Genomic DNA, 27,894 nt, shown 5'->3' with positions numbered 1-27,894 from the left:
TTGCTAAAGCACAGCAACTAAATACTACACACTGTATTCTGCACTATACACAGAGACATGCACATGCAAACAAAAGTCATTGCATTAGGTTAAAGTATTTTGGCTTGCACACGTGCCAGTGTGAACATAGTACATTTCTATGTACTCTATATTTGGATTAAAACCCAATCGATGTAGTGGTTTTAAGACGGATGCAGATATCTGGGCCAGATTTAATAAGATATACAACAATCTGGGCCAGATTTAATAAGATATGCAACAGGGTCATCTGCAAAAAGTGAGTTTGTGAGTTCCTACCACTTACATCAATCTTGTAGATAAAATCCAGTTAAACATAACGATATTTTCTAGTTACTTACACAGCACAAATAAAGTTATTCTTTTCCAAAACCCTTTCATCACTACCCACCTTATAATATCTCGATTCAGTAACTCAGTGTTAATTAAGGGGCACGCTGCAAAGGTAGACGATGAGTCATGCTATTCTAAGAAATGAAAATATGAGTAATCTATTTCTTAAAGACTGTTATGTGCTTAGCGTATTCCCTTTCCCTTTGTCTTAAATATAAAAACAACATTAACTACAAAAAATTGAATTAAGCACGCAGAACAAATCAGAAGCACCAAAAAGGGAAAAAATAATCATGTCAAATGCAAAAACTAGTTTAGAGGAGCACTACCCCAGCCTTCTCAGTGATGCACCTCTTCACCTTCTCAAATATTTAAAGCTCATTTCAGGGACAATTGTGTCTCTGTCCATCTGGCTGCAGTCCTGCCCTAACACGCCCCAATCTGCAGCAGATCAACCGGAAAAAAAAAATCATTTGTATCTTAGCAGCATTTTCCACTCGGTTAGTAGCAATCAATGAGTTGATGTACAAACTAAAGGTCACGGGGGGTCGGAGAGGAAGGCCGGGCCAGCCTTTGACTCTGTATGAGGAACTGTTGATTTATTGGATATTGCAAGCAAGCTGATCCACCTTCAAGTGCCTTTTGAAGATAAATCAGCTGGACATCAAGACAAAATTTCTTGATGAATTATTCCTTTACATTCTCTGACGGCCTTCAAAACCTTCCATCGTCCTTTGTTCCTGGTGGCTTGTCATTCAGAGGATGAGACATGTGATCAGCTCTTATGACCTTTCATAAATTAGATTTTTCTGTAATGAATTTGCAACATCTCTATTTAAACTTTGGTCTCTACACACCATAATGATCCACGACAAGCAGATACGCAGATTTTAGTTTCAGGTTTTAAATGTTAAAGTGAAAAAAGAAAAGCTTTTTTTTTTTTTTACTTTACTTACAGCCATGAAACTAATGTTAGAGCTACTGAATGCATCATTGGTATTTCAATTGGTTCCCTCTAGGGTTTACTTTCAATTTGCAGTTCTGTCTGCCACTGGGTACAAATTCTCCAGGGGAAAAGGATAACACTTTTTCCCCAGTAGGTACTGGTATTGTTCCCTAGCTGAAATGGTAGATGGGGGAGTAACTATGGAAACTCTACATGCTGCCAAAAGAAGAAAAAAAGTCCAGCATAAAGGGAAGGTGAAGCGAGGGTGTGACAGAAACAAAAAGCAAACAAAGAGTGGAAAGAAGAAAACAAATAAAGAGCTACACACTAGTGTATTCAGATCTGTTCCTATTTTATGATTACCATGTTAACACGTACTGAACATACCCAACCAGACAGTGAGTGATTTCAACCTGATGTTCAGATTTTCTTTTGAGATTTAGTGAGATAAAAATTATCTCAAACATTTCATTTCCAAAATACTCCCAATAGAACCCAGTAAAACACCCTGATTCTTTGAAATGTTAACACGTGCTGTGTTCAGGCCAAAGATTTTATCTTTAGAAATTAACTAAATGCAGCTCCGCAGGTTTATCTTAAGCCTTTATTAATTTGTCTGAACACACTCGTAATTCCCAAAGGAAACGCAGCAAAAACCTTTCCAAACTGAGGACATCGCATTTATCTTGTTTTCTGAAATTAACACAGGGCCATTGAGCAAACAAGGTTCACTTGGTATAGAAGCAATAAGATGTTTTAAACTGTGGCCTTATTTCTTATGGTCTCTCTTGGGCTCTGCAGATAGCTGCAGGGTAGAGCGATGAAAGGCTACCGACAGGGAACACAAAGAACAAGGCCATGGAGTGGAGTGGACTTGGAGTACACATCCTGAAACAGAAGGAGATACTGGGTCACTGTAGATAAGATGGATGGGCTGAACAAGGACAGAAATACAAGAGACTGGGATGTGAGAAAAACTTTAAAGAAAAAAAATGGAGGAGAATAAAAGAATGGAATGTAAAACAGAGAAGGGAGGACGGGCGGATAAAGGGAGAGATGATTCAGTAATTGGGCCTCGTTTGCAAGCGTGTTTTACAGATTTATTTTACCTCAATCTGGGTCAAGGTTGCATGGGCAGTATTCTAACTCAAAACTATCCTACTTCAAAAGCACTTTCAATTTTTCTTCTCAACTTCTCATTCCTAAAATCTTTTGATCTCTTCTTGCTTCGTTTCTCTCTGACCTGCACATAGTGAATTAAACATAATCTAACTTTGACTGAGTGCTGTTTATCCCACAGATCATTCAGAGCCGTCACTCTGAGTTTAGGATTTCTGCAACTGACCTCTACCTCTCTCTCTCTCTCTGTATAATGTCTACATGGTCTAATTTCCTCAATAGACTGTTTTAATGATGTTTTAACAACAAAAGAAATGAAATAACTAACATTTTCAAAGCACAGACGAGTTTTTATCACCAGAGAGACATATTGATAACACTTGTCTGATATGTATCAGTGGATATGGAAGTTTAGATTTATAGTTTTATAGATCTTCTGGGTCTTTACATAACTCAGGATGGGATTAAAAGCTACCATAAACCCCATTGTCTGTTGGATTACATTACGCTTGCCACTGATGGTTCTGCTGATCTTTTATGATATATCAATACAATAGCATAGGGATTCCCAGATGGTGCATATCTGCAACAGTAGGAAGGGGAGGAAACAGATATATTGAAATGATCTTGAAATCTTTTATAAAAAGATTATAAAGAATAACTTGCATTCTTGTACTCAGTTTATTTTAAGGATTCACAACCTCACAGATGGCTGCAATGATCAGTGTCTCTAGCTGATCCCACTGGAGGAGTTGAACAAATACCACTCTAATTCACATTACAGTAAACAAATACTATAGTCACACTAGGGAAAACAGTAGTTGCCAGAACCAGAACCACTTGCAGTCAGTTTCTGTCTTCAAGTCCCTTCAAGTGGAGTCCCTTACTGGAAAGAGAAGTGTTGCAGTCAGGTTGCCCTCATCATCTGAGAATAACTGCAGTCAGCCCAAGTCAGACTTGTTACAATACAAAAAAACAAGGACATACACCTATCAGCCGAAACCATGATAAATGTCAACTTGCGTCTGTGTGTCAGTGAAACAACACAACTGGCTGATAGGTTTTTCAGTTCAGATGGTGGTTGGATATTTGGGGCCAGAGTTCAGTCCACTACCATCGCTGTGCTTACCGAAGTTACTGTAACCCAAAGATTTTCTGTTCAGGGTTCACTGAGTACCATGGCCCTGTCCCTATATCTCTTGTACAATCATGGAATACAAAGAAACCTAACACCTTTTACAAAGTCTGGCCCTGTAAGGTGTTCTTCCTTCGGCTCATTCTTCTGTTAAGGTAAGAACCAAGGTGTCTGTCAGCAAGTATACAAAAACTAAAAGACAAAGTTTATGAAATCTGGTGGCGAGGAATTGGATAGGGAAAGGAAGACCCATCGAATTTTCTAGCAAATCTGGATCATTTGAAAAATAACTTGATTAAAATTGTTCTTCTCAAAAAAGAATCCATTAGTGTTGCAAAGAAACCAACTTCCCAACATCTTTATAATGCTAATCTGTCAATTTCATAGACAAGAAAAAAAAATTAGCTTAAAAATAGCAGTTTAATAGCCTACATTCTCTGTTGCTCTGTATATTTGTTACTGTAATTTGTTTCCAGAGTTATTTGAGTGTGTGTGTGTGTGTGTGTGTGTGTGTGTGTGTGTGTGTGTGTGTGTGTGTGTAGGAATATGGGGTTGTGCTTGTGTGGTTCTAAGCTATCATAACTCAGTCATGCAGGTAAAGTCATCATCAACAGCAATCTGCTCAGGCCTCTGGGGATCACGTATGTGTGCAGAGCCACATACATGTGCACAGACATGAACACACACACTCACTCACTTACACACTCACTCTCCCTGGGGTATTTCTCACTTCAGGGAAGAGGACAAGGCGGGCAGAGTCCATTCACCCATACAGACAGAGAGAAAATTAATTTGTTACAGCGCGCTTATCGTCATGACAACCTGCCTTTTAATTAACGGGCTGACAAACAGCCTGGATGTCATGTCTCTCTTTGGGGAACGACTGATAGAAAGAAAATAGTGCTCTCCTCATCATGTGTGACTGACAGAAGGACTGTAGCAAAAAATAGTTGCAGACCTCTAATTGTTTTTATACAGAGATACTCATATTTTCATATTAAAGGGGGGCAGGGATAGCTCAGTAGGTAAAGTGGTCGCCCCATGATCGGAAGGTCGGCGGTTCGAATCCACTTAACGGCTACCCTGAGGTACCCCTGAGCAAGGTACCGTCCCTACACACTGCTCCCCGGGCGCCTGCTTAGTGGGCTGCCCACTGCTTCACTGAGTGAATGGGTCAAATGCAGAGAAAAACAAGTAATTTCCCCATGGGGATCAATAAAGTATCCATTATTATTATTAAAGACCCCAAAATGTTATGTGCTTATTGGTTGGAATTTATTTTAATTGCTTTAAAGTTCTAATTTTGGCATTGTGCACATTTTATTTTATATATATAAATAAAACTGTGTTCTTAGCACATTTTTTTTCTTGGACTCTGCTTGAGTAGCTTTGCATGACTGAGAGTCCAAAATAATCCCTACTTATTTTAACCCTCTAATCGCTCGGTTCATCCATCATCTGAAATGCAGCATTTTAGCTCCTCACCTTAAACAAAGGTTTGAACAGCAGGTTCAACCCACAGGTGAGACACCTGTGATTTTTATATGACCTTATTAATAAAGTCAAATTAAAGCAATTTTTTAAAGCAAACCAGTAATGACTGTTACTTGGAAATTAGATGAGTGAAAAAAAGTCGGTTTTTAGATTCTTAAAATCAGTTTATATCTCTGCAAATGGAAAAAATGTTAAAATAGAAGTATGAGGGTTTTTTTTTTTTTATATGGAGGAGGTTTTGGTGGAGCACAAAGAGGGTTTCAGCCAGAGGAAAGGAAACATCACCAGCACTGCCATGTAACTAGCCTGTAACCCCAACCTCTTTGGGTTTGTCTTTTCCAATGCAGTTTAGTTTCAAGGATGAAGCCCTGGATGCAAAAAAATCAAACAGTTTCTGTCTGACAAGTTTGCTCTGTCATGTAAGACTAAAGCATTTCAGCTCAGTGTGTGCGAGTGGAACAGAGAGGGGTAGACCATGGCGCCCCTTAAAGCATCAGGCCATCAAAACAGACCTGCTGCCTGAAAGTGGACTGCTGGGAGACAAAGAGCAAGTGTGTGTGCTGTCTGTTTGTTTTACCTCTTGAGGTTAAGCAGAGCCCAGGGGATGCCAGTGGGCGTTTTGAATGCAGGCAGCAGCTTCTCGCCCAACTCCACTGCCTTTCTGCGAAACACCTGAGAAAGAAACAGAACAAAAACAAGCAACTCATTACAAGATGGTTCGAGCAGCTGATGTATGCCTCTACATTTCCTTGAATTTTCAGCAGAAAATATAATTCAACATTTGCGAATCTCCATCTCTGCTCAAAATCCAAGGCTTACACCTGTAGCTCAGTGCTTCCCCCATCCTTCCACTCTTTATCCCTTTATTCCAGGCTTTTCCTCTTTCCTGTCTGCTTCCTTTTATCCCAGTAATGTTTTTGCCAGTATCTTTCCTTGCCTGCTTTACTGTTGCTTGGAGCTATACTGATGTTTTCCATGTGTAATGTGAGGAAACTTTAGCCCATTTAGTTGTTTAAAACGTCGCTGACTCAACATAGATATCTTAAAAACAGTTTCTCACTACAAAAAAACTGATTTATGGCTCTCCAGCTTACGTCTAATTCACCATTTTGCCATTATATAGCCAGCAATGTTTCGTTTCCCCTCTATTTAATGTGTTCCTGCTGCTTTCACCAAACTGATTGCCCAAAGAAAGTAAGATTTGCAACTCTATCACAATCTGTGAGGCTAAAAGGAGAAAACCGCTTAACTTTAGCTTAAACGTGAAAGCAAAACACATCTTAAAAAAACAAAACAAAAAAAACAACCAAAAATCCAGCAGTGAGTCAGCCTTCCATCCAGAGAAAGCCAGACTCGCGGATCTTTGATCTCCTCTCATCCCTTTGGTATCTTTCAGGGTGAGACATCACAGCCTGTGCTGGTAAACACAAGCCTGTGGTGTGTATTTAAGTGTACTAACATCAATTTACACAGTTACGGACTGCTAGAGTTGAATTTTCAATGCATGTAACCTTCAGATCCATTTGGACCCACCACAGAGGCCCAGTGTGGCTTTAAATAGTGTCATGAATATTCAACCTGAAAACGAGAGCAAATACACCTGGAGCTCAGACCTGCAGGAAACTGGGAAATGATGCCCTATAAAAGTGGATTTGTGCACTTTTAACTCTTTCAATTTCCACAGGAATGAATAATGCTCATTCTTCTTAGATTAATATGGTAATATCTGGTGTTTTTCCTGGATGTCTACCACTCCTTGGTTGTTTGCAGTACTGTGTAACAGCCTAAAAGCGTGACGTAAGACTTGATTTGTTTTTTAACCTGTATAAAACTTGTGCTAATCACGTTCTTGGTTCCACTTTTTTTCCCTTTTTTTTAAGCACAGTTCAGGTGTTTTCTGCTGCAAGCAACACAACAGCAAATTTCCTCCTTGACTGGTGATCTCTTATCAAGTGCATTTAAATTCCCAGTCTAATCTTTTGTATTAGCAAATCTGACAAGACAGCTTTGTAGCAGTTCTAGCCGAGGGCTTTGGTTGTCTCCAAGGTGTCTGATTTTGTTGGCTGTAAAAGTGAAGTGTACTTCCATATTTGGCTTCTGGTGTGAGTGTACTAAAGCAGTAAAGACGAAATGGGATTTGGCCTAAGACGTAGTGGACAGTTTGACACTGCTGCCAGGGTTTCAGCGGCTTGACTCAAACTGGTGCTGCTGCCCACTGACACGAATGAGAATGGCTTCATGTCTGTTAATGCAGCCCACATGGATTTGGACTTTTTTCTTATAACTTGACTCTAGGTGTAGAATTAAGTGGCACCTGTCCCACAGATTCAAGTCAATCAGATCCTGCCACACCTCTCATGAACAGCACCTCTGAATCCTCTTGTTTTTGTGCTGTTAGGAGAGTTTTTATTGAGACCACAAAATGTTAAAAATCAGAAAGCTTCCAAGGGTTATTGCTAAAAAAAAATATATATATATATCTTTTGAACATTCATGACCAGTGCAAGACAGAAAATGTGAAATCTGGGATAGATCATCGGAATTTCATAGGACTTGACTTGCTTGGTTTCCCCACAGTAACTTGGGATTTGAAGGTTAAGACTTTAGACTTGTTTGTGACTCGCACATGTGAGACTTATTCCCACTTCTGGGAGCTGCCTTAGTTCATAAGGGGAGAAAAAAACAACAACACCAGAGATGTTTCTTGTTGAAATGTGTGACTGAACTGCATAGCGCTATTTCTTTCAACCAGAGGCTGCTATGTAGCTCGCAGTCTTGCAACAAGGTAGAAAATATATGTAAAGTTTTGCCATTCAAAGCCAGTTCAAGCTTATTTGAATTTAATAGCACATGCAGATTTTCATGTTCACAGTATTAAGATGGAGTTGCTGTCTCCATCTTGATGTTTTTGAAACCAGATGTCACCAGCAGTGTACAGTTAGCCACAAATACCTAAAGGAGATTAATTCGCCAGCTTTCCTCCAATATTTTGTGACTGACGCTGTGAAATAATTGGCTGATGATGATGATCACCCCAAATTGGTATTTAATCACCACGAATAAAGGACCGACTAACTATCCAACTACTGCTAATGAGCTCTGTTGTTATTATTCATGCATTATTCTACTATATGTGGAAATGTGTCTTTTTACACACACATTGAGTCAGAGACAGTGCAGTATCACACTGCGTCATGAGCTGGCAGCTCTGTACTCGAGGGATCAGCCACTCAGCGGGGTCTGAGAGACGGGGGCAGGAGGGAGAAAAAGATTTGCGAAGAAGAAAAGCTCAAGAGGCCACTCGTCAAAACAATGTGGCAACTCTATGACTTTCTCCTCAAAATTCAGAGGCAGGAAAGGTTACTGAGAGTTAAAGTAGCGAGAGAGGTAACAGAAATGTGGCCAAAATTAACTGCTGGCATTCTGGGAATAAATGTCAGATATCCTCGTGTGAGACGGAGCAACGTGTCGATGTGTTTGACACCGTCAAGATGAGCCATGTTTCTCCTATTACATTTTTGTCCGCCTGACATGCAGACAGAGACTGATGATAGGCTACACCTGAGTATTTCCAATATATCAGACTTTATGAGGTCTACCAAATATTGACACACATTTCTTTATATTTCATATATTTTTAATTTGACTAAATTGAAGGAACTGAGTCTTTAGCCAGAGCTAAAACAAATGTAACATGTTTTGCTAAGTGAAGATTAAATTAATTCTTTTTATTTATACATTACCAGAAAAAACACAAAAGTTAATAGATTTTTTAAATATAAAGTAACAGAGATTCATAAAAAGATGAAAAAAGTGATGAGAAAAGCCAGGAGATATTTCTTACCAGGCTGAACAAACATGTTTACTCTTTATTACACGTGCACACCTAAATCTGAGTTATTACCTAACAGTGCATGCTAAATTCAGTAGACTTTGAGTCTCGAGTTTCGAATGGGCTAGTTTCAAATCACCAGTGTTTTACATTCCTACAGTGGAGGAAATGCAGAGTAGTAGCTCGGTAAAAATACAGAGGACAAAATGCTTGTATGAGATGAGGAAAACTGGCTTTTTAACACTTCAAGAACCTCTTGAGGCGTATCAACTTGAAAATCTACAGTTACCAACCCAATATCATAACAAAATGTATAATAGATGTAACGTGTAATCTGCAAAACATGAAATGGACACGCATGCAGAGGTTGCATTACCAGCAGGGGGAGATAAAATACTTAAAGCCACAAAGTTGGCAATGAGCAAAAAACATACAGAGTACATTCGTTCCAGGTTACTTAATGGATAGAAACCATTAAGCTAGGCGGCGAATGTGTATTTAAGTGTAAATGTGTTAATATCTGTTTAAACACTTTCCTGAAATTATTTCATGCTGGCTTAAAATGAAATATCTAAAATATCTCCCTCTACTGGAAGAAAAAAATATGGATAATTTTAATTCCTTTTTTGCTCCTGTGACTTCTTCTCACGGATCGGAAAATCAGTTAAGAAAGTGGATGGATGGAGTTTGGATGGTGGAGGACTTAAAAAGGATTTCAAGAACATGCACCTTGCCGAGAGGGATATTAACAAGAATTTGAGAAACAGCAAAGCAGCCAGATCTGAAAGTCGATGTTTTCTGTTAAAAAATTCCCTTAAAGATTACGGATTCTTGTGCAGGATTCACGGCATGAGCAAAAAATAATTTAACAGATGAAAACATTGATATATCCGCTCATACGGGTTCCTTCTGTATTCCAAGGAGACTTTCACAATGCAGTACTTTCAAGCCAAGATGTTTGATGGCACTGTGGACACCGAAATGCGTGTGTGTTTAGCTGCGCAGTGGGAGCAGAGCCGTGTCGTAACAAGGCATCAGATCACAGTGATTAATGCCTTTAATAATGCTAGAAGCACACTGAGGGGAAGAATAAAAACACTCCCAGGGATGCGCCCATGAATGAATTAAACACACTCCGCGTCCAAGGCCATTAAGCAAGCTGCCAACAAGCTTTAATAAGTACTACAGAAAGCGAAAAGCACACGCAAAACCTGTGGCTGATGTCAGTAGTAAAAGCTGATGTTGATAATCAGATTTCACACCTCGATGCTTCTGACAGCAAAGGCTTCAGGAAAACACACCAGTCTGTTTGTTTGCATATGTTAACCCTAGCAAATGGATGAAACACATATCAGCATCCAATAACTCATGACGCATCTGCTTTAGAGACGTGAAAATAGATCAATCTGCACACCAAACAGCTCAAGTACCAGGAGTTTTCTGTGTGCCCTTTACGGCGAGACAACCTGGTCATCTGAACAAGCACATAGCTGTGTTAAATACAGAATATTATGCTGTATAACTATATCAAACAGTTAAAAAAAGAGTATTCATCTTTTCATATTTAATAAACAGTCAGTCATTACGATAGGTTTTCAAGTATTATTTTCGCATTTGAAAATGGCTCCTGTCATGGCCACTCGAGGCCTGCTCGAAAAGCGAGTCAATCTCCATTAAACACAATGTTAAAAGGTCCAATTTTTTAATAACTCATCTGTTTAATTTGTATTAAGGTTTAAAGTGTGCATTAAGGGAGTTGCTACTTCAACTGAAAAGCAGCTTATACCTGCTAGCTGTCTGCTAGGCTTCATCTCTGAATGGGGTTTAAAGAGGTCAACGCTCCATCAACACTTGCAATATAAAGTGTAATATATTTGACCACATGATTCAGCCTGTGGCCTTCATCAGGGTCATCAACAACCGATCCCAAAACACGCTGGTCAAGTAATAAAGCTGCTCTTTATACTGTTGCTGGAGCTTTAGAGCCTCTTTAGAGCCTTGTTCTTCTCCATGAACCTTGGAAGTAGGTGAAGCTGTGTCAGAAACCTCTATTCTGAATGTGACACACTCCCATGGTTTTCATGCAATAAAACCATTAACAAAGGAGGTAGAAAGAAGGAAAATTTACTCTACTTTCCTCCCATTAGATGTGTTTGGCTTTGGTCTTTAGTCTACAAATGAGTTAAGGGTTCAAGGGTTCAAGGTTCAAGGTTCTTTATTTGTCACATGCATAGTTATACAAGTATAACACACAGTGAAATGTTATTCAAAGATCTCGTCAGAGTGAATACAAGGGAGTAGAAATGATGGTTAAACATTGATTTCTTGAGCTCAGTGTGAAAAGCTAGTGGTTGAAATCGTGACATTGTCCTATACTTAAACGCATGCTGAGACATTCACTGAACATCAGCCACTGAATCAGGTTTAACTAAATGAGGCAGGGAATGTGAGAGCATCAGGCCCGTCAATACAGCTTTTACACAAAGAAGACTGATTTATTTCCACAGGGTAAAGACTGGCTATCACCACTGTCAACAAATGAGGCGGCCACCTGTCAATGAGGTGTAAAACACAGGCATTAACACTGATATGCGTGTTTTGCTCTCTGGAACGATCGAGATTTAGATCTCAGGAACACTAAAGAAACAAAAACGAGAAAGATGACGTCAGTGAGTCCTGCAGTGAAATACGAAACATTATTAAAAATAGCCTGTTAAAATTACAGACAACAGCCTCAATTAATTTGGAGTTTACCAACCGAACTGCTAAGCAACATAAATAAAAAGGACTCAAGTACAGGAACAATAAATGAGAACTACTAATTAGGCTGGCTGCAAGCAAATGTTCAGCATATCCAAATTATTTAAACCAATTAAAGTGAAAGATGGCAAAGTACTTATTGTAAATTCACGCGTTTAAAAGTCTTTCCAAGATTACCTAAAGCTATCAACCATAAGTGAAGAATCAATGGCTGTGACAGCATGTCCAGAACATCACTGTGTTGTGTTGAAGATTGTTGAAGAGGATTACTTACATTTAAACAGTTAAGCAATTGGAACATCAAAGAAATATAAAATATAAAAATATATATAAAATATATATATTAGTTTTTGATTTGCTCTCAAGTTATTTCACATTTATTTCTCTATGGTAACAAACTTTATCCTTGGAAAACTTAATGTTTATACACTGTAAACCCGAATGTTCAAAGTAATTAAATAGATTAAATAGTGTATACTCAAAGTCTTTAAAAAGTTCTGTTAACTTAAATATGTCAAGTTCGTGTAACATGTTCTTCTTTTTGAGTAAATGAAACCAATAATATTTGATTGAATTGAACTATTTCTATATTAAGTAAGCATCACTTAAAATCATAACTTAAGCACAACGTAAGACAGTTAAGTTAGGACATATAAGAATGGTAAAGTCCTGTTATTTTTGTTGTTTCAAGTAGGTAGGATTTAATAATAAACTTAATTTATGTAGCACATGCTAAAATACAATAAAATCTCAAAGTGTTTCACCAAATAAGTAAAATCAAATTGTCTTAAATGCATTAGTGGAAGACAAAATGTATTTATTTTAATATTCATTGTCTTATCAATGTATCCTATATATTTTTTTTTAATCTTTTCCGTAAGTGTTGAGCAGCTGCAGGAATCAATTTTTATTCCGAGTTAATCTCTGATTCACCCTCTGAAGCGGAAGGCGGCGCTAATGAGCATTATACACTGATTGTTTACCGCTATTTGGAAAAAAACACGAAACACAGAAGAAGTAAAGGTATATGGGCGGGAAACAGCACCAAACAGGCAACACGGACGACTGGAGAAAGTTGGACCTAACCAGCAACTAGCATCACTGGACTTACAGTAAGTTTTCAATGTTGATATTAGTTTATTGTTAAAATACGAATATTTAGTTGTATTTTGGGTGTGTGTCGAAAAGAATAGCAGAAATGTCGAGTCCGTGTTTTTTATGTGCTTTGCTGCTCTCCCCGAAGCATTAAGTTGGTGTAATGAGGGTCGCAGGCTGTTTAATAAGTTAGATGCTACTTGTTCTAGAGGTGGCACCCGGTCGCCTAGTATGAAATAAAGTGTTTTAATCTCTCTAAATTCCTTATCGCGAGCCATTACGTGTTTTTTTTCTCTCTCTCTCACCCTCTCTCGCACTTTTTTTCCGCTTCACCCTGAACGAGAGCCTTGTGCTTTACGCTGGGCAGAGGGGGGAGGGGCGGTAGTTACACTCAGTAGCACAGGAACAGAGCCAGAGGGGGGGGGGAGAGAGAAAGAGAACCAGGGACAACAACGTCACATTAGAAAGGTATAGTAATCATCCACAACTATTTTCGGTTGCAGATGATAAAGGATTCAGAAAGTGCGAATTCATGCGGGTCCATATGACAGAGAATGTACATCTTCTTTTTGTTTTCATATTATAATTTATATTTAATTGTGTTTGTTTTGTGTTGTTTTCACTTTAAATTTGTAAAAGGAAACAGCTGAAAATTTAAATAGTTAAAAGTTGAAATGTGAATAGTTGATTTTTGTATTATATGATTTATTTATTACATTTTATGTGGAGTGAATAAATAAAAGTATATTTACGGTGGTCCCTAGAGACAAAGCACATACAAACTTCAAATCAAGTACGAACTCTGAAGCACGTAAAAACTCCAAAACACGTAAAAACTCCGAAGCACGTAAAAACTCCGAAGCACGTAAAAACTCCGAAGCACGTAAAAACTCCGAAGCACGTAAAAACTCCGAAGCACGTAAAAACTCCGAAGCACGTAAAAACTCCGAAGCACGTAAAAACTCAGAAGCACATAAAAACTCAAAACACGTACAAAAGACAACAGAAGTGCTCCAGGATGCTGGGCGCAGTGTTGAGCTTTTGTTATCTTGTGGCTACACAAGCCACCAAGTACCAATGACTGGATTTGGTGTGTGATAGTAACAGGTAGATGAACTTTTTTTTAAATTATTTGAATATATATGAGTGCCTGTGTATAAATACACAAACAACACACACATGCTTTCAATTGTGTAATTTAAGTGATCTAGTAGCTCTGCTTTGGAAGTTCAGTTCATGTTAGAAATGTGTTTTGGAGTTTGTACGTGTTTTGTCTCTAGGGACCACCGCATATATTTATATATAAACATATATAAATAAAACCACTTTTTTACGTTAGTAATTCTTTTGTGCATAATTTTATATTATTGTGAATAATAAATTAATTAAAGCAACAAAACAACCTGAAGAGCCGGATCGGAGCCGAAAGAGCCGGCTCTTTTTAGTGAGCCGAGCCGAAAGAGCCGGATCTCTAAAAAGAGCCGGAAATCCCATCACTATTAGAAACGCTATATTTTAAACTATATGTGCGAATAAGTGGTGCAGGTGTATTAGTCGTTTGAGCGACAGTCTCGATAGGTGTTTTTTATATATATCAGTCACTTTATGCTGTAGAATGATCGGGAAACTCATCTGACGAGCCACGTTGTTCACAAGCAAGAGTTAGAGGGCCAATGAAAGAGCACGGTGCGCACATTGTCTCCTCTCACTTTGCCTAATTAGTGGAATCACTTGTCAATCAACTTCTGCCAACCAATTGGCACTCTTGGATCACTAAGGTCCTAAAAAACAAACCTGTCAATCAAAACAACCAGAATCGTTTGGAGAAGCAGTGATGAGGAGCATGACATTTTTGACATTAACTGTGTATGCACATTAAATAATTTCAAATAACATATGTTTGGGGGAACCTCTCAAGGCTTTAGTTTGTAGAAATGGCGTTGTTGTTGATTTAACCATGCCGTTAAAGTTCAAGTGCTGCTGCTTGTCTTCAGTATTGTAATATTTAGTCGATGGCTTTAGTATCTTGACTAGAGATGCATTCACACTTTGGGGATTAAATGAAAAGATCATTAACAGGGAAAAATTATAAATGGAAGTATTTATAATTTGTCACCGTTTGGATGCTTTTTAATTGTTCATCAGTTTATGCCTTTGGATCTCTCTGTTCCAGCTTCAAGAATTAAGACAGAGTCAAGGAAGAGAACTGGGGATGTGATAAAGATACCAGGTAATTCATTTTGCGAATTCTTCTACCAATCACCTCTCTCGCTCTCTCTCGAGTTGTCTTAAAAATATGTTAAACTAACTACTAAACCAACTTTACTTTCTTATGTAAAACAAATTGTTTTGAGGAAAACAGGTTGCCATTTTAAAGCAGTGTTAGCTGTAGTCCATGACCATGTCTTTGTGAGGTAATAGTAATTCACTTATTGTTATTATTTGTCACTTATTAATATAACTTAACTGTTATATTAAGTTGTAAGGAGTTCTGTTTTGTTTCCAACATGATCTGGCAGTGTAAGTTGTGCGCAGCTTCCTTCACTTCCAGAATACAGTTATTTAGACACTACAGGCTGCAGCACAGCCACTATTCCCGAATCAGCCCTCTTCCATGCCTCTACACTGATTGCATTTGTACATTTCAGACACTTAATGCACTGAGTACTCATTTGTCAAGATATCATACAGCACAACTTAGCAGTTGTGCAGAGCAGAGTCAGAGGCCTGTGTTATTTAAATGCCCTTTATGCACATTTCAGCAACCCTTTTCTGAAACAGGCCTTTTCAGTCATCTCAGAAAGCATTTGAAAAATCATGAAACAGTGACATGCCCATATAAGGATTGTAGGTATAGCACAAATGTGTACTCTTCATTCAATTCCCATAAAAGTAGAGCACACCAAGCAAGTCTTGCAACAGACTTTCAAAGTGACATTGTCAGTGAGGATCCCCATAATCTCCAAGCCAGTATTTCTGAAGTAGCTAGTGACTCGCATGAAGAATGCCCAGGCCAGAGCACGGAAGTCGGGAATGATGATCAGTGTGACACTGACAGTCTAAGAAGTCAACTTAAAAAAAATGTGTCTTCCTTATTCCTAAAGATGCAGGCTATCCTCCATGTCTCAAACACGGCTACTCAAGAAATAGTAGAACACTTGAATCAGATCTTCTCCTTATCTGAGCCGTTGATCAAAGAGGCAGTTAGTGACATATTGCAGAGAAACGGTCACAGTATTGCAGAACCTACACTGAGTGAAGTTGTTGCCACTGTCATGGACTGCAACGTTCTGTCTACAGTAACCTCTAAAGGTGCTGAGTTGAGTTCAACCAAGCGCAGAAAAACCTTTATTGAGTGCAACTACCCTTGTGTAATGCCAGTGGAGTATCAGCTGGATCAACCTGGACATACCAGCATGTATGTTCCTATCCTTTCAATGATTCAAGAGTTGTTTAAAAACACAGACATTCTTAAGAAGATTACTGAACCAAATACTGCATCTGGTCAATATGCATCATGCTCTGATGGCTCTCATTTCCTTGAAAATGACTTACTGTCAACAGGGGATCTCATCCTACCACTCCAGCTATATATTGATGAGCTTGAAATTGCCAATCCACTTGGCACATCACGCAAAATTCACAAACTTTGCGCTGTATATTGGGTCCTCGCTAATGTACCACCAAAATACCGATCAGCATTACATGCTATACAGCTAGCAATACTGGTAAAAGTGACAGACCTCCGTAAGTATGGATATGCAGCTGTACTTGCTCCATTGCTGCATGATGTTCGTACTCTGGAACAAGACGGTGTCTTCATTGAAAGAGTTGGCCAGAATGTCAGAGGCACCATCTTTTGTGTTTCTGCTGACAATTTGGCTGCTCATGGATTAGGTGGCTTTGTAGAGTCATTTAGAGCAGGCCATGTTTGCAGATTCTGTATGGGCTCAATTGAACAGTTTCAAGTAATTGAAGTCAGAGAGAGAAGGTTTCCTCAGAGAACCGAAGCCAGCCATGACCTACATGTACAAACCGTTCAAGAAAGTGACACTTTGAGCAGCCACTTTGGTGTTAAAGGTGGCTGTGTTTTGCGTGAGTCCCTGAATTACTTCCACACAATCACGGGGTTTCCTCCAGATATACTCCATGATCTTCTGGAAGGTATTGTTCCCATGGAGCTTTCTCTTTGTGTTAAAGAGATGATCCGGCTGAAGTACTTCACTTTGGAGTATTTGAATCACAAGATTACATCATTCCTATATCAGCACACCGATAAAGTGGATAGACCTCAGCCCCTTCACAAAATGTTTCTTTCTCGAGGAACGATTGGAGGTAATGGACATGAAAATGCCACTCTGCTCCGACTTCTTCCATTGCTTGTTGGCAGTGTAGTACCAGAGGGTGATAAGGTATGGGCAGTTTTGATGGAGCTGAAAGAGGTGGTAGAGTTAGCATTGTGCCCATCATTTACTGATGAAACCTTAGACTATTTTGTGTGCAAAATCAGTGATCATAGACAGGCACTGCTAGAAGTTTTCCCTGAGGTTAGGCTCCGTCCTAAACATCACTACGTGGAGCATTATCCTGCTCTAGTTAAGTGCTTTGGGCCCCTGCTGCACGTTTGGACCATGCGGTTTGAGGCCAAGCACCGCTTTTTCAAAAGAGTGGTGCGTGACACTCAAAACTTCAAAAGTATTTTGAAGACAATGGCAGTCAGACACCAACACATGATGGCATATCATCTTGCTGCGCCATCATTTTTCAAGCCAAAAACTCAGGCATCCAGGGTTGACTCTGTTCTGGTTTCAGCTCTACCAGAGGTTGCTCAAGCACACATTAGAGAACAAACAACTAGTGACACAATCTACAAGACATCAAAGGTGACCATTGGTGGCACAGACTATGTCTGTGGAATGTTTCTGTCTGTAGGAGTCAGTGGTGGACTGTCTAAATTTAGCAAAATAAAACAGATCTACCTTGTGAATCACAATGTATCTTTTCTGTGTTGTGACTATGAGTCCTGGTATGTTGAACATCTGCGGTCCTATGAGCTGTCAACTGCTGACACAAGCCTGTCAATCCACCTGCATTCTGATCTCAACGATACAGTCCCTCTCTCGGCATACAAGATAGACGACTCGCTGCTGCTGACCCCCAAGCGGTTCATTCAAGTGAGACAGAACTGAGTTCAGGTAATAATGACTGGTTCTTTTATTTATCAGTTATTGTGTTTGTATTCACTCTCTGTATAATTGAGCAATTGATATATTCTATATCGTACCTTTTAACATCCTGATTTTGTCTTTTCATTAGTACAATGGCAGCCGCACCTCCCCAACAACCAATGCTTATTCGTGTTGTTGAGACAGACCGGGCTAGAAAATTAAAACTCAGCTCACGACCAGCCTCTGTTGATGCACTGATCAAGATTATAAAAGAACAGCTGGAAATCGACCTTGACTTCAGTTTGCTTTATGAAGATCCAGACTTTGACGGGAAACTTACTTCCCTTGCAGACATTGAGGAATTGCCAGAAAAAGCTGTTGTGCACATCTCACTTTCAGAAGACTCCAGCTCTACTGCATCTACTGATCTACTTTCAGATGTGTCATCTCCAGAACGTCTCAGTAGGTGGCCTCAAGGTCCCTTTCCAGTTCCCACATTTGCATTTGATGTTGAACTGAAACTTCAACATGGAAATGCCGAATATGAGAGGAGCAACAGACACCTTAAGCTGACTAGGGACCTCAAGCACGACATTTTAGAAAAGCTTGCATTTACTATGTATAGTTTTAAGGCTTACCCAAGTGATAAAGAGATTGCAAAAGCTGCTGAGGCTCTTGTAGCCAAACATCCCTGCTTGAAGGAAGCAGGATCTGAGACTGGCTGGAATGGATGGAAAAATAGCATCAAGTTTAAAATGGGCAATTATAGGACCAAAATGAGACGGGCTGGATGTCAGGAGGTCACTGTTAATGCTGGAAAAAGAAGTAGAAGTAATCCTGATAATGAACCTTCACATTCCAACATTAAAAAACCCAAGCGAGCAGAAGTCAACTTCCTACCAAACTTTCCCCAAGGAAAGGATCCTTCAAGCCTTGACCAGTTGAGGCAAGCAATTGTTGAAGAAGTCAAGAAGGCTGAGAAGAACCTGCCCCTCATTAGAAAGTTGATGGAGACCACATTTCCCCTCCGCAGACAAACCATAGTGATGTCCTGCCCACCAGTGAAGGAGCTCTTGGACCTCTGGCCCGCTCTAAAAATAGAGTCTGAGGTAATATGGATCAGCTCTCTTTAAAATGAAAATTGTAATTCTTACTCATGTGGCAGCTTTTTGCTGCTTTATAAAGATGTGCGAGATTCTTCAAATTGAACTGTATTGTCCTTCTGCTGTAGTTGTATGCAGAGTTTCAGCGGATTACAAATCAGAACCTGCCCAATACATTCTACGCTGAACTTGACCGCCATCTTCCTCGACTGATGACCTTATTCAGACAGAAGGCATCAAAAACTGGGAAGACAGCAGATGCCCTGGCTGAAATTCTAAGAATTCACGATGAACAGGTAATAATAGATTGTTACACATTTCATAGGTTGAACCAGTGGAACATTGGACAGGTTCAATGATTTAAATGAGCTTTTTGAATTTTGCTATTAGTCCACTTTGTGTTTGCTATTTGTCTGACTGTATTAAAGATGTGAACAGGTTATTTGTGGACATATGTTCTGATTTGACTGTTGTTGTTGTTCAGTAAACTCACCAGTATATACAATTCTGTTTTTATCTGGCAATAGGAAATCCATGATATCCACACCAAGCGCACTACCGTTCTCCACGCCCTTCCTGTCTATCTGCGTGAGGATGTCTCTGGATTTTTCAGAACCTGCACTGTGAGTGTCCTTAAGTATCTAACAGATACTACTGTGTATATATACAGTGCATCAAAGTATAAACATGTATTTTGATGCACTGTTTGGACTTACCTTTGTTTAGTCTACCCATACGGTTTCCATGTATGGTCTTTTCTGTCTCACTACAAATGAACTGAATTGGTGTTTTGTTGAAAGTGATAAGATGTTTAGTAAAACATTTTCCTGTGTATTTCCTTTAGCTTAGTTTCAGACTATGTCACACCACTTGATTCTCTGGTGAATTAGCTGATTTATGTGTGCAGAACATGGATCTTCTGTTTTTCACCTCTTACAGTGAGACTCAGGTCTCCCTTGTAAAAGAGGTATTGGATCTCAATGGGAGTTGGTAAAATGAGAAATTATATGTCGTCTGTTGTATTTCTTGGGTTAGATTGTGATTAGTATCTCTTTTTCATTCATTCAGGACGAATCTGATGAGTTGGCGCTTGATGGTGTTGAAGTGGCCCTCTTCACTGTCATCAGTGACCATGACACGACAAGTCCAGTTCACTACCAGCCTGTGAAAACCTCTGTCGTCATTGAAAGTGATGCCGTGGTCAGTCTCCCCAGATTTGGTGAAGCCTTCCTGGTAATGTTTGGACTGATCTATGCACTTCACCTCAGCTACCCCAAAGCCCTGACCAACACTTTAGAATTTACTCAAAAGATTTTACTTGGTCTAGAAAGTGGTAAACTGTCACCCAAGTTACAGACCCTCAAGAATGACTTGGTTATGTAGGAACTCATCTGAAAGAAGGGTGCAAGGTGAAGCATTATAAAAGGCTAGTTCAAAGTTCTCTCCTTTTATCTAAATAATGCCTCAAAAAGTTGCTGCCCTGTTGCCTTATTCAGATATTAGCCAGAGAGCCAAGAGCACATTTTGATATTATTTATTATTATTTGGCATTATTTTTTATTACTCTGACAGTTTTCCGGACTAAACTATTTTTGGTCTACTTATTTTAATTTATAAATGTTTTTGTAAATTATTTTTAATTTATTTAATTTTTAAAAAAAAATGTATTTAATTTCAACATAATGTGCTAAAAGGGAGCAGGCAAGATACTGTTCAATGGCAGATGTTTATGACTTTTGCATATTAAGTTACCGATACTCAGTGTAATTGAGGCAATCAATTGCCTCAAAAATTTTAAGTTTTGGATCACATGTTTTTAAGTATCAAGTAGTCTACATATTTGACTAACGTGTACTTAAAATAATGACATCACAAACTAATAAACATTTGAGTTTTGTTAACATAAAAATGTTGTGGTTGTGTACTTATTTTTGTTAAGTTCTGTGGACTTATTCCTTTGAATTTGTAAACTTGAAACCTTAAGTCATATTAACTTCAAATATTTGAGTTGACCGTTCTCAAAAGATACAAGTACCATGTAATCCAACCTTTTATGTTCTGGAAAAATTTGACTTTTGAGTTGATCAACTCAAAAAAATTGAGGCAATCGATTGCCTCAATTTTTTTGAGTTCTGGTAACTTATTCGGGTTTACAGTGTAGTATTTCTGGCATTTCGTTAGGCCAAATAATTAATAATTTAATGGAGAAAAAATAGCTTTTTTTTTTATCAATAATTAAATAGTTATTTATTTTTTGCAGCTCTGTATGGGATAAAGTTGAGCTCAAGAATGAAGTTTTAAGCTAAGCTCTTAAACCGTATGTTGCTGTAGCGTTTCAAAAATGAGGGAGTGATGAGTAAATTTTGCCTAAGGTTGTTACAAAAGATGGTAGATGATAGAACATGCAGAATTTAAGCAGACATCAGCCATGCTTGTGTAAAAGCTGCATTAACTGTGTGGAGAAGATAATGGCCCTCGTAACAATCTTAAGCTTCACCTGGTTCAGTAATCTCCGAGTAGAGAATAACTAACATAGTGTTAGTGTGTTTTCCTGTTGTGAGTATAGCTGACAGGTGTGCGCACTTATATGAATGAGATAAATTAGATTTATTATGTTTTTGGTCAGAGTTAAGGTCATTTATAAGATTCAGGTTATGTTTAGAGTGAGGAGACGACAGTGGAAGGTGGAACCAAGGACCTTAAATTTTAAGTATGGGTGTTCAGTCAATCAAACCTCCGCCTCTTCTCTAACCACATATGTTTGCAGTGTGTGTGTTTTGCGTGTACGATTATGTGTTGCAGTCCGCGGGGAGTCGCTTGGACAGCTCCCTAACTAAGATGAATCACCCAGCCAAGCCTCTGGGTGACCAGCAGGCATTCTGGGACACGTGGCCCAGATTACAGCGGCGTCTGTGGGGACGGCGCGAGCCGACACCTCCCTCCCTCCCAGATCCTGACACGCTACCCTCTTCTCCTCCCCTCTGTCCTTCTTCACCACCTCCGTCTTTCTTCCTCATTTCACTGACAGTGCTCATCATTGCTAAACACCTGATGAAAATTGATTTATTCCTTTGTCTCCCCCCTTTTCCCCCCTTTCCCATCTTCAATTCAAATTTCTACTCATGCATATATAACACTCACATTTTATCTCATTCTTTTTCTTTCATTTCCTGCCCTGTATCTGCTCTGTTATCTTGGCAATAAACAAAACTGAAAAGCATCCTCACCCAGATGTATTTACAGACACATGACTAGTTCATGATTAATTTAAAGACTGTTTTTTGTTTTTATTCAGCCATCTGTCACTGATTATTAAGTAGCTTAAAACACAGGTTCCCAAAGCTGTGGATTTGGGGTTTGGTGTGGTTCTTTTCTGTTGTTGTTTCTTCCTGCCTTACTGTCTGTCTTTGTCTGTAAAAACAAACTCAATGCAGCAGGCCAACACAGTTTGACTGATTGGCGAGATCAATTTCCAGCACTGCATCGCACCCCGTGTCATGAATACGAGTTAATAGCATTCCCTACCCTGTACGTGGGGCTGCACATCTAGCGCAGAGTTAAAAGGACACAGAAGTGTGATGTTTGTTCACTTCATGAATTAATTAATCCATTCAGCGATGAGTGCAGACTGAATATGGAAAACATAAGCGAGGGTACGACTGAGTGTCAGCTGAAGGAGGCCCGTTTGGAGACTGCTGCCCTGACAGCTGTATTGGAGAGGCTTGCACACAAACCACTCTGAGGAGGTGACAGCTTTCGGTAGTTAAGAAGCCTGCTGTTGTGTGAATGGTTGCTCTTGTCCTCCTCGCTCTCTCTCTCTCTCTCTGTCTGTGTCCGTCTCACTCGCTCGCTCACTCTGGGTTTAATAACTTGCTTTGGGGAAGGAAAAAGTAGGATGAATGAGGGAAGAAAAACAAACACGGATTTGAGATGGGAGATGGAATTGTAATCATTTAAGGAAAGCAAATGGGAAGGAGCGAAACTAAGAACAGAAAAAAAATGCCAGTATTGATTTACATGTTGTCTGATATACAAATAAAAGTAAAACCGTACAAAGTTCTGCAAAAAGCCCAGACTATAACTTACTGAGTCATCTGTGTGGGTCAGAGCAGAGTCTGAACTCATAACCTTGAATTACAACAGGAGGAAGCAACGCTGGCAATGCAAATACCTGCAAGGTATAAAAACATTTCCGGGCAGGATGCCTCAGGGTGGAATATTAACCAGCGTAACTGATGGTTTTTAAAGGGGAACTCTCCTCCAAGTCTATCTAAATGATATGGAAATACTGAGAAAAAGGAACTTCAGCATTACAGTTCACTGGTATATGCTGGCACCTTCCTGACCCCATGAATGCATTTGCTCTTACAGCATGTTTTCTTTCCCCCTCCAGGGTCACTTTGGTGTTAAAAGGTGGATCTGTCCAGACTACACCTTGGGAAAAAAAAAATCCTTTTACTGTCCAAAATAATTAAACTCTGACTCACCCTCAACTACTAAAGAGCCCTGCAGGTGAAGCAGTTTGAATGCTAATGAGACTGGATGGAGAAAATGGAGAGAGAGCAACTCCAGAGTTATTGTGCTGTTTCGGCAGGGGCCACCTGTCAGCCATGATAACACACAAAAGGGTATACAAACCTCTCGTTTAGAGGGTCGGCTGTTAGCGTAAAAGGTGACGGCGAATGAAACATGTTGACAGAGAGATTGTTGATATGAGCTATAATGTATGCAAGTTGTCCTTTGTGGTCTGTGTCCCAAATGTCACCCAGTGACAGTGAACATTTCACTGTTATTGTGAGAATAAATAGTGTAATATAAAGGAACAACAACCAATAATGCAATAATCTACAAGTATTTAAAGCCTGCATTTAACTGGAAAAAGTGAAAAGATGAGAGAGTCAAGCGCTGCAAAGGTCTGAAAGGTCTTTTTGGAGCCCTTACACATTGCTTATGTAGGGTAAGGGCAAAAAAAAAAGGTCAAATTTCTCATAATTAATGAGGTTGTAACACTGACGTACGTATGTATGTATTTAGAAGAAAGAAGACTGCAGGAGAAAACTGTTCAGTCGTTTAAGGAAAACATTTCTCAACCAAACATTGCAAGAATTTTGGGACATTATTTATGAGACATAATATAATTAAAAATTTACAGGATCAAGAGAAAGGGACCAGGCTAAAAGAGAACCCGTGCTCCATTGGGACCGGATACTGATGGCCCCTGCATTGTTTGCTTTAGCATGAAAATTAAAACAAAGTTGTGTTAGATTTGTCGCAGTCTTCTAATGAATATCATGTGTCACAACTCAAAAGAAAAAAAAAAGAATAGAAGTTAAAAAAGGAAACAAAGCAGTCGCTGAGGGGTTTGTCCTCAAGGTTTTCGAGGAACCTTTGTGCTCCTGCTGTGATATATAATGGAAATGGCAGTGAAGACAGAGTAAAACTGTCTCCAAGTTTACACTTGTGTCTAGGCCAAGTTAAAAAGAGAAAACGAGAAATGCATGGCAAGCCTAAACAACATCAAAGCAGGCCGCGCCAGCAGTTGTGGCGTCACTTTTGGCACCCGCCACCGTTCCTGATGGTGACAACAGTAAGCATGCACTGATTGCAAGGCAGTAAATTGCACTTAAAAAGACACGATGAGTTACGGAAATCACAGCACGGGAACACTTCTAAGAACCACTGCCAGAAGCTCACCGCTGCATTTACAACAATTTAAAACTACCATCTTCTTTGGGCCCAAGCTCATTTAAAATGGATCAATCAAAAATCTAAAATTTGGACACTTTATTAGACATAAGAAATATGAAGACTTTTAACCATAGACTGACCTAAATATGTACATTAAATACAAATCAGTAGTAGACACAAAACAGAACTTTTGGCCTCTGAAACTTGAGATCTTGTTGTTTTCAAACCACTCCTTTCAGATTGTCATCTACTGTGTGCAGTTTTGAATCCAGCAGAATAATGTACAGATGTTTTATTGACCGTACTCTGTACTAATGACTGGCTAAATTCACCAAGTGCGCTGACAGAGTCGAATGCAGCTCTGAGTTATAAAAAACAAAAGCAAAACAGATGCCGCTCACTGTTGGCTAATCTATTGGCCCTAATTCAATACAACTTGGGCCAGACGTCAAGCCTGGAGGTACTGTATAGCAGCTGAGAGCAGACTGGTCTTCACTTAGTAATTAGCCTTCCGTGCTGGAGCTCCTTTAAAGGCTTCTTCTTTCATCTCGCTATGTTCAGTATAATTAAAGCCACTACATGCTTCTTGAGTTTATTCTAAAAGCGTACTATGACAGAACATATAATGAATGTGGCCTTTTTGTGTTTCTCATGCGTCCGTTTTCCACGGTGTATGAATGCGGTACATATAAGCACGCACAAAGTTAGCACAATGCTCCACCCATTCTATCCACCCTGAAAGAAGGGCCTCCACTGTCATGTTCTCCACCACTGCTTTTAATTTTCACTACATTAAACAAATCGGGATCATAATGTCACGTCTCCTGTTGGCAGCCGTAACAGCGATGCCATTCATGAGAACTTTTAAAGGGCGCGCAGTTTTTGTTTATGCAAACCTATTTTTTTTCTTCTGCTGTTATTTCAAACATTACTCATCTATTAGTGAATCTAGTGTAATTCATAGAAGAAAAAGAAAAGTTTCAAATACACTCTGTTAACAGGTATTAAGGCAATAAAAAAAAAAAAAGAAAAAACAAGGAAATGCTGAGCTCATGTCAGTCAAACAAAGATGACAGAAAATTTCTGGATCACCTCTGGCTTCACAGCTGGAAACCTTTCTCGAGTCTGACACTTGATAGGAGAAGCAGAATCTCTTTCTAAGACGGGTAAAACCTTTGGCTTTATCTTCCATCTCAAAAGTAGCAATCCTCGCCTTGTGTATTAAAAAATAAAACACACACGCACATACACACATGTGCGTGCACAGGTGCAAAGAGGATCGACTGACGTTATTATTTCCTCTGCTCTCTCGTGGCACAGTCGGTGCTGACTCGGCACACTTTTGACAGTCAGCTCTTTTGACGGCGCTGGTATGGAAATGAAGACGATCGGGAGAAAGCGAATTTACATAGAAAATTGCCGTCTCTGTAGGAAAGTTACAGGGGAGGAGTGCACAACTGGATGGGCTGGAGGGATAAAAACTGCAATGTGAGCATCAAGCAGTAATTTTAGGTTAATGCTCTGCTGCAATGAGCGTTTACTTTTGTCATGCAAAAAGCCTTTTGTATCGATTTCCTGTATCACTATAGTACTTTTTTTAAGGATCGATGTCTAAAACTAATCAATTCATTTTGAAATGTAAGAAAAAAGTCAGAGGACACTGCGTGTTTTTTGTCAGCAGAAGAGTTTTATATCACTCAGGGAGAGTAATGAAGTGGGAGGATGGGAATCAGTTCAGACGGGAGATCTCATATCCAGCTCGCTTCTGGATCCAGCTGAGACACACTGCGGTTCACACATGATATTCTGATTTTAAATGCACAAGTGGCTACTTGTGATTGGATTTTTGCTTCCCTGCTCACATTTGATTTTACCTGTCGAAGGGGGAAAAAAAACAACAACATTCAACTGCTGACAAACAGAAAACAGTTCTGAGCCCAGCAGCAGGGGAAGAGGGCTGTGTTGGAAATATGCATATTAAAACATGGCGGCTTCATCCTGGTGTGGTTTGCATGACCTGTGAAAGATGTTTTTGTAGTCTACGATAGTAACATTGACCAGGATTTTCATAAATAGAATTTTTAATTATCAAAGTTGTAGTCACCCACCCTCTCGAGGGCCTAGTTTGAGTCAGGAAAAATGCTGATTATCATCTTAAACAGAATTTTTTAAATAACCCAACACTCCCAGCTTCACGAAACATCTCCCATCTAATCTTTTTGCCCGTAACCTGTGATTAAGGTCCATTCACCAGCCTCAGCAGCCACTTTCCGAATAACCAGGAAGCATACAAACTCAAACGAGTTAATTCAAACAATGCTCAATAATTCAAATGGAAATATTCTCAAACATAAAACAAAAAGTAGAGATGAAAAAGAGACAGAGTCAGAGTGAATAAGCGTTCAATGTAGTGAGGTATCATTTAAATGTCGATGTGGAAAGTCTGTATTGTCAGAGAACAGGACTGAGCTAAAAGACTGGAAGGCTTGCATGTGATTAGAGCTGGGCGATAGAACGATAACGATATGTATCGCGATATAACTTTTACTCGATAGAGAAATTAAGCTATCGCGATAGACCTCGCCGCTCTTGTCCTCTTAAAAAAAAAAAAAGGTCAGCCAATCCAAATTAAGTAGCCCAGAGCCAAACCAATCACAGCCGCAGCGTCACGTCGCGTGACTTGTTACGTACAGCACAAGTGCCAAGCTGCACGTGTGTTTGTTTGGGAAGCAGCCAGCGGGTAATGGAGCCAGCGCGTAATGGAGGAAATGAGTGTGCCGACTAGAAAAATCAACCGAGCGTGACCGAAGAGAAAACAGATGATGGTTCCAATGCCGGAGAGATTGTCGAACGGAAGAGCCATAGAAGTTCCGTAGTGTGAAGGTATTTCGGCTATTTCAAGTCTGACAAAAAACAGAGTAGCGTGCACTGTAAATTGTGCCGAAAGCAAGTCTGGAAATACAATAAACTGGTGCATGCGTCACACTGTGCGCCACGTTATTGTTTCGGTGAAATGAATTTCTACAATACTGTTACTGTTAATTCTACTCTCTGCAGTGTTTAAATGCTTACATATACACACAGTTACTGTCCGTCCACACATACGACTTGGTTCTGCTTCTATGCCCCAGCTTTGTTTACTTTTTCCCACCGAGGCTTCTAGACTTCTGATTGGCCAACATTTCTGCACGGTTAGGAATCTA

At 39.4% G+C, this 27,894-nt stretch overlaps 1 protein-coding gene across 1 annotated transcript in view; it reads right to left on the bottom strand.

Moving 5' to 3' along the window:
• The window catches only part of man1a1 (mannosidase, alpha, class 1A, member 1), a 169,275-nt gene that overhangs the window by 34,703 nt on the left and 106,678 nt on the right, over positions 1-27,894 (bottom strand). Inside the window, exon 5 of the mRNA XM_080882224.1 lies at positions 5,623-5,717. Within this exon, the coding sequence (XP_080738350.1) occupies positions 5,623-5,717 (95 nt within the window). The remainder of the gene's footprint in view (positions 1-5,622; positions 5,718-27,894) is intronic.

Source organism: Rhamphochromis sp. 'chilingali' (genome assembly GCF_963969265.1).
Source record: "Rhamphochromis sp. 'chilingali' genome assembly, chromosome: 5".
Taxonomy (NCBI): Eukaryota; Metazoa; Chordata; class Actinopteri; order Cichliformes; family Cichlidae; genus Rhamphochromis; species Rhamphochromis sp. 'chilingali'.
The sequence above is the reverse complement of the archived record's forward strand: the minus strand, read 5'-3'. Positions and strand labels throughout refer to the sequence as shown.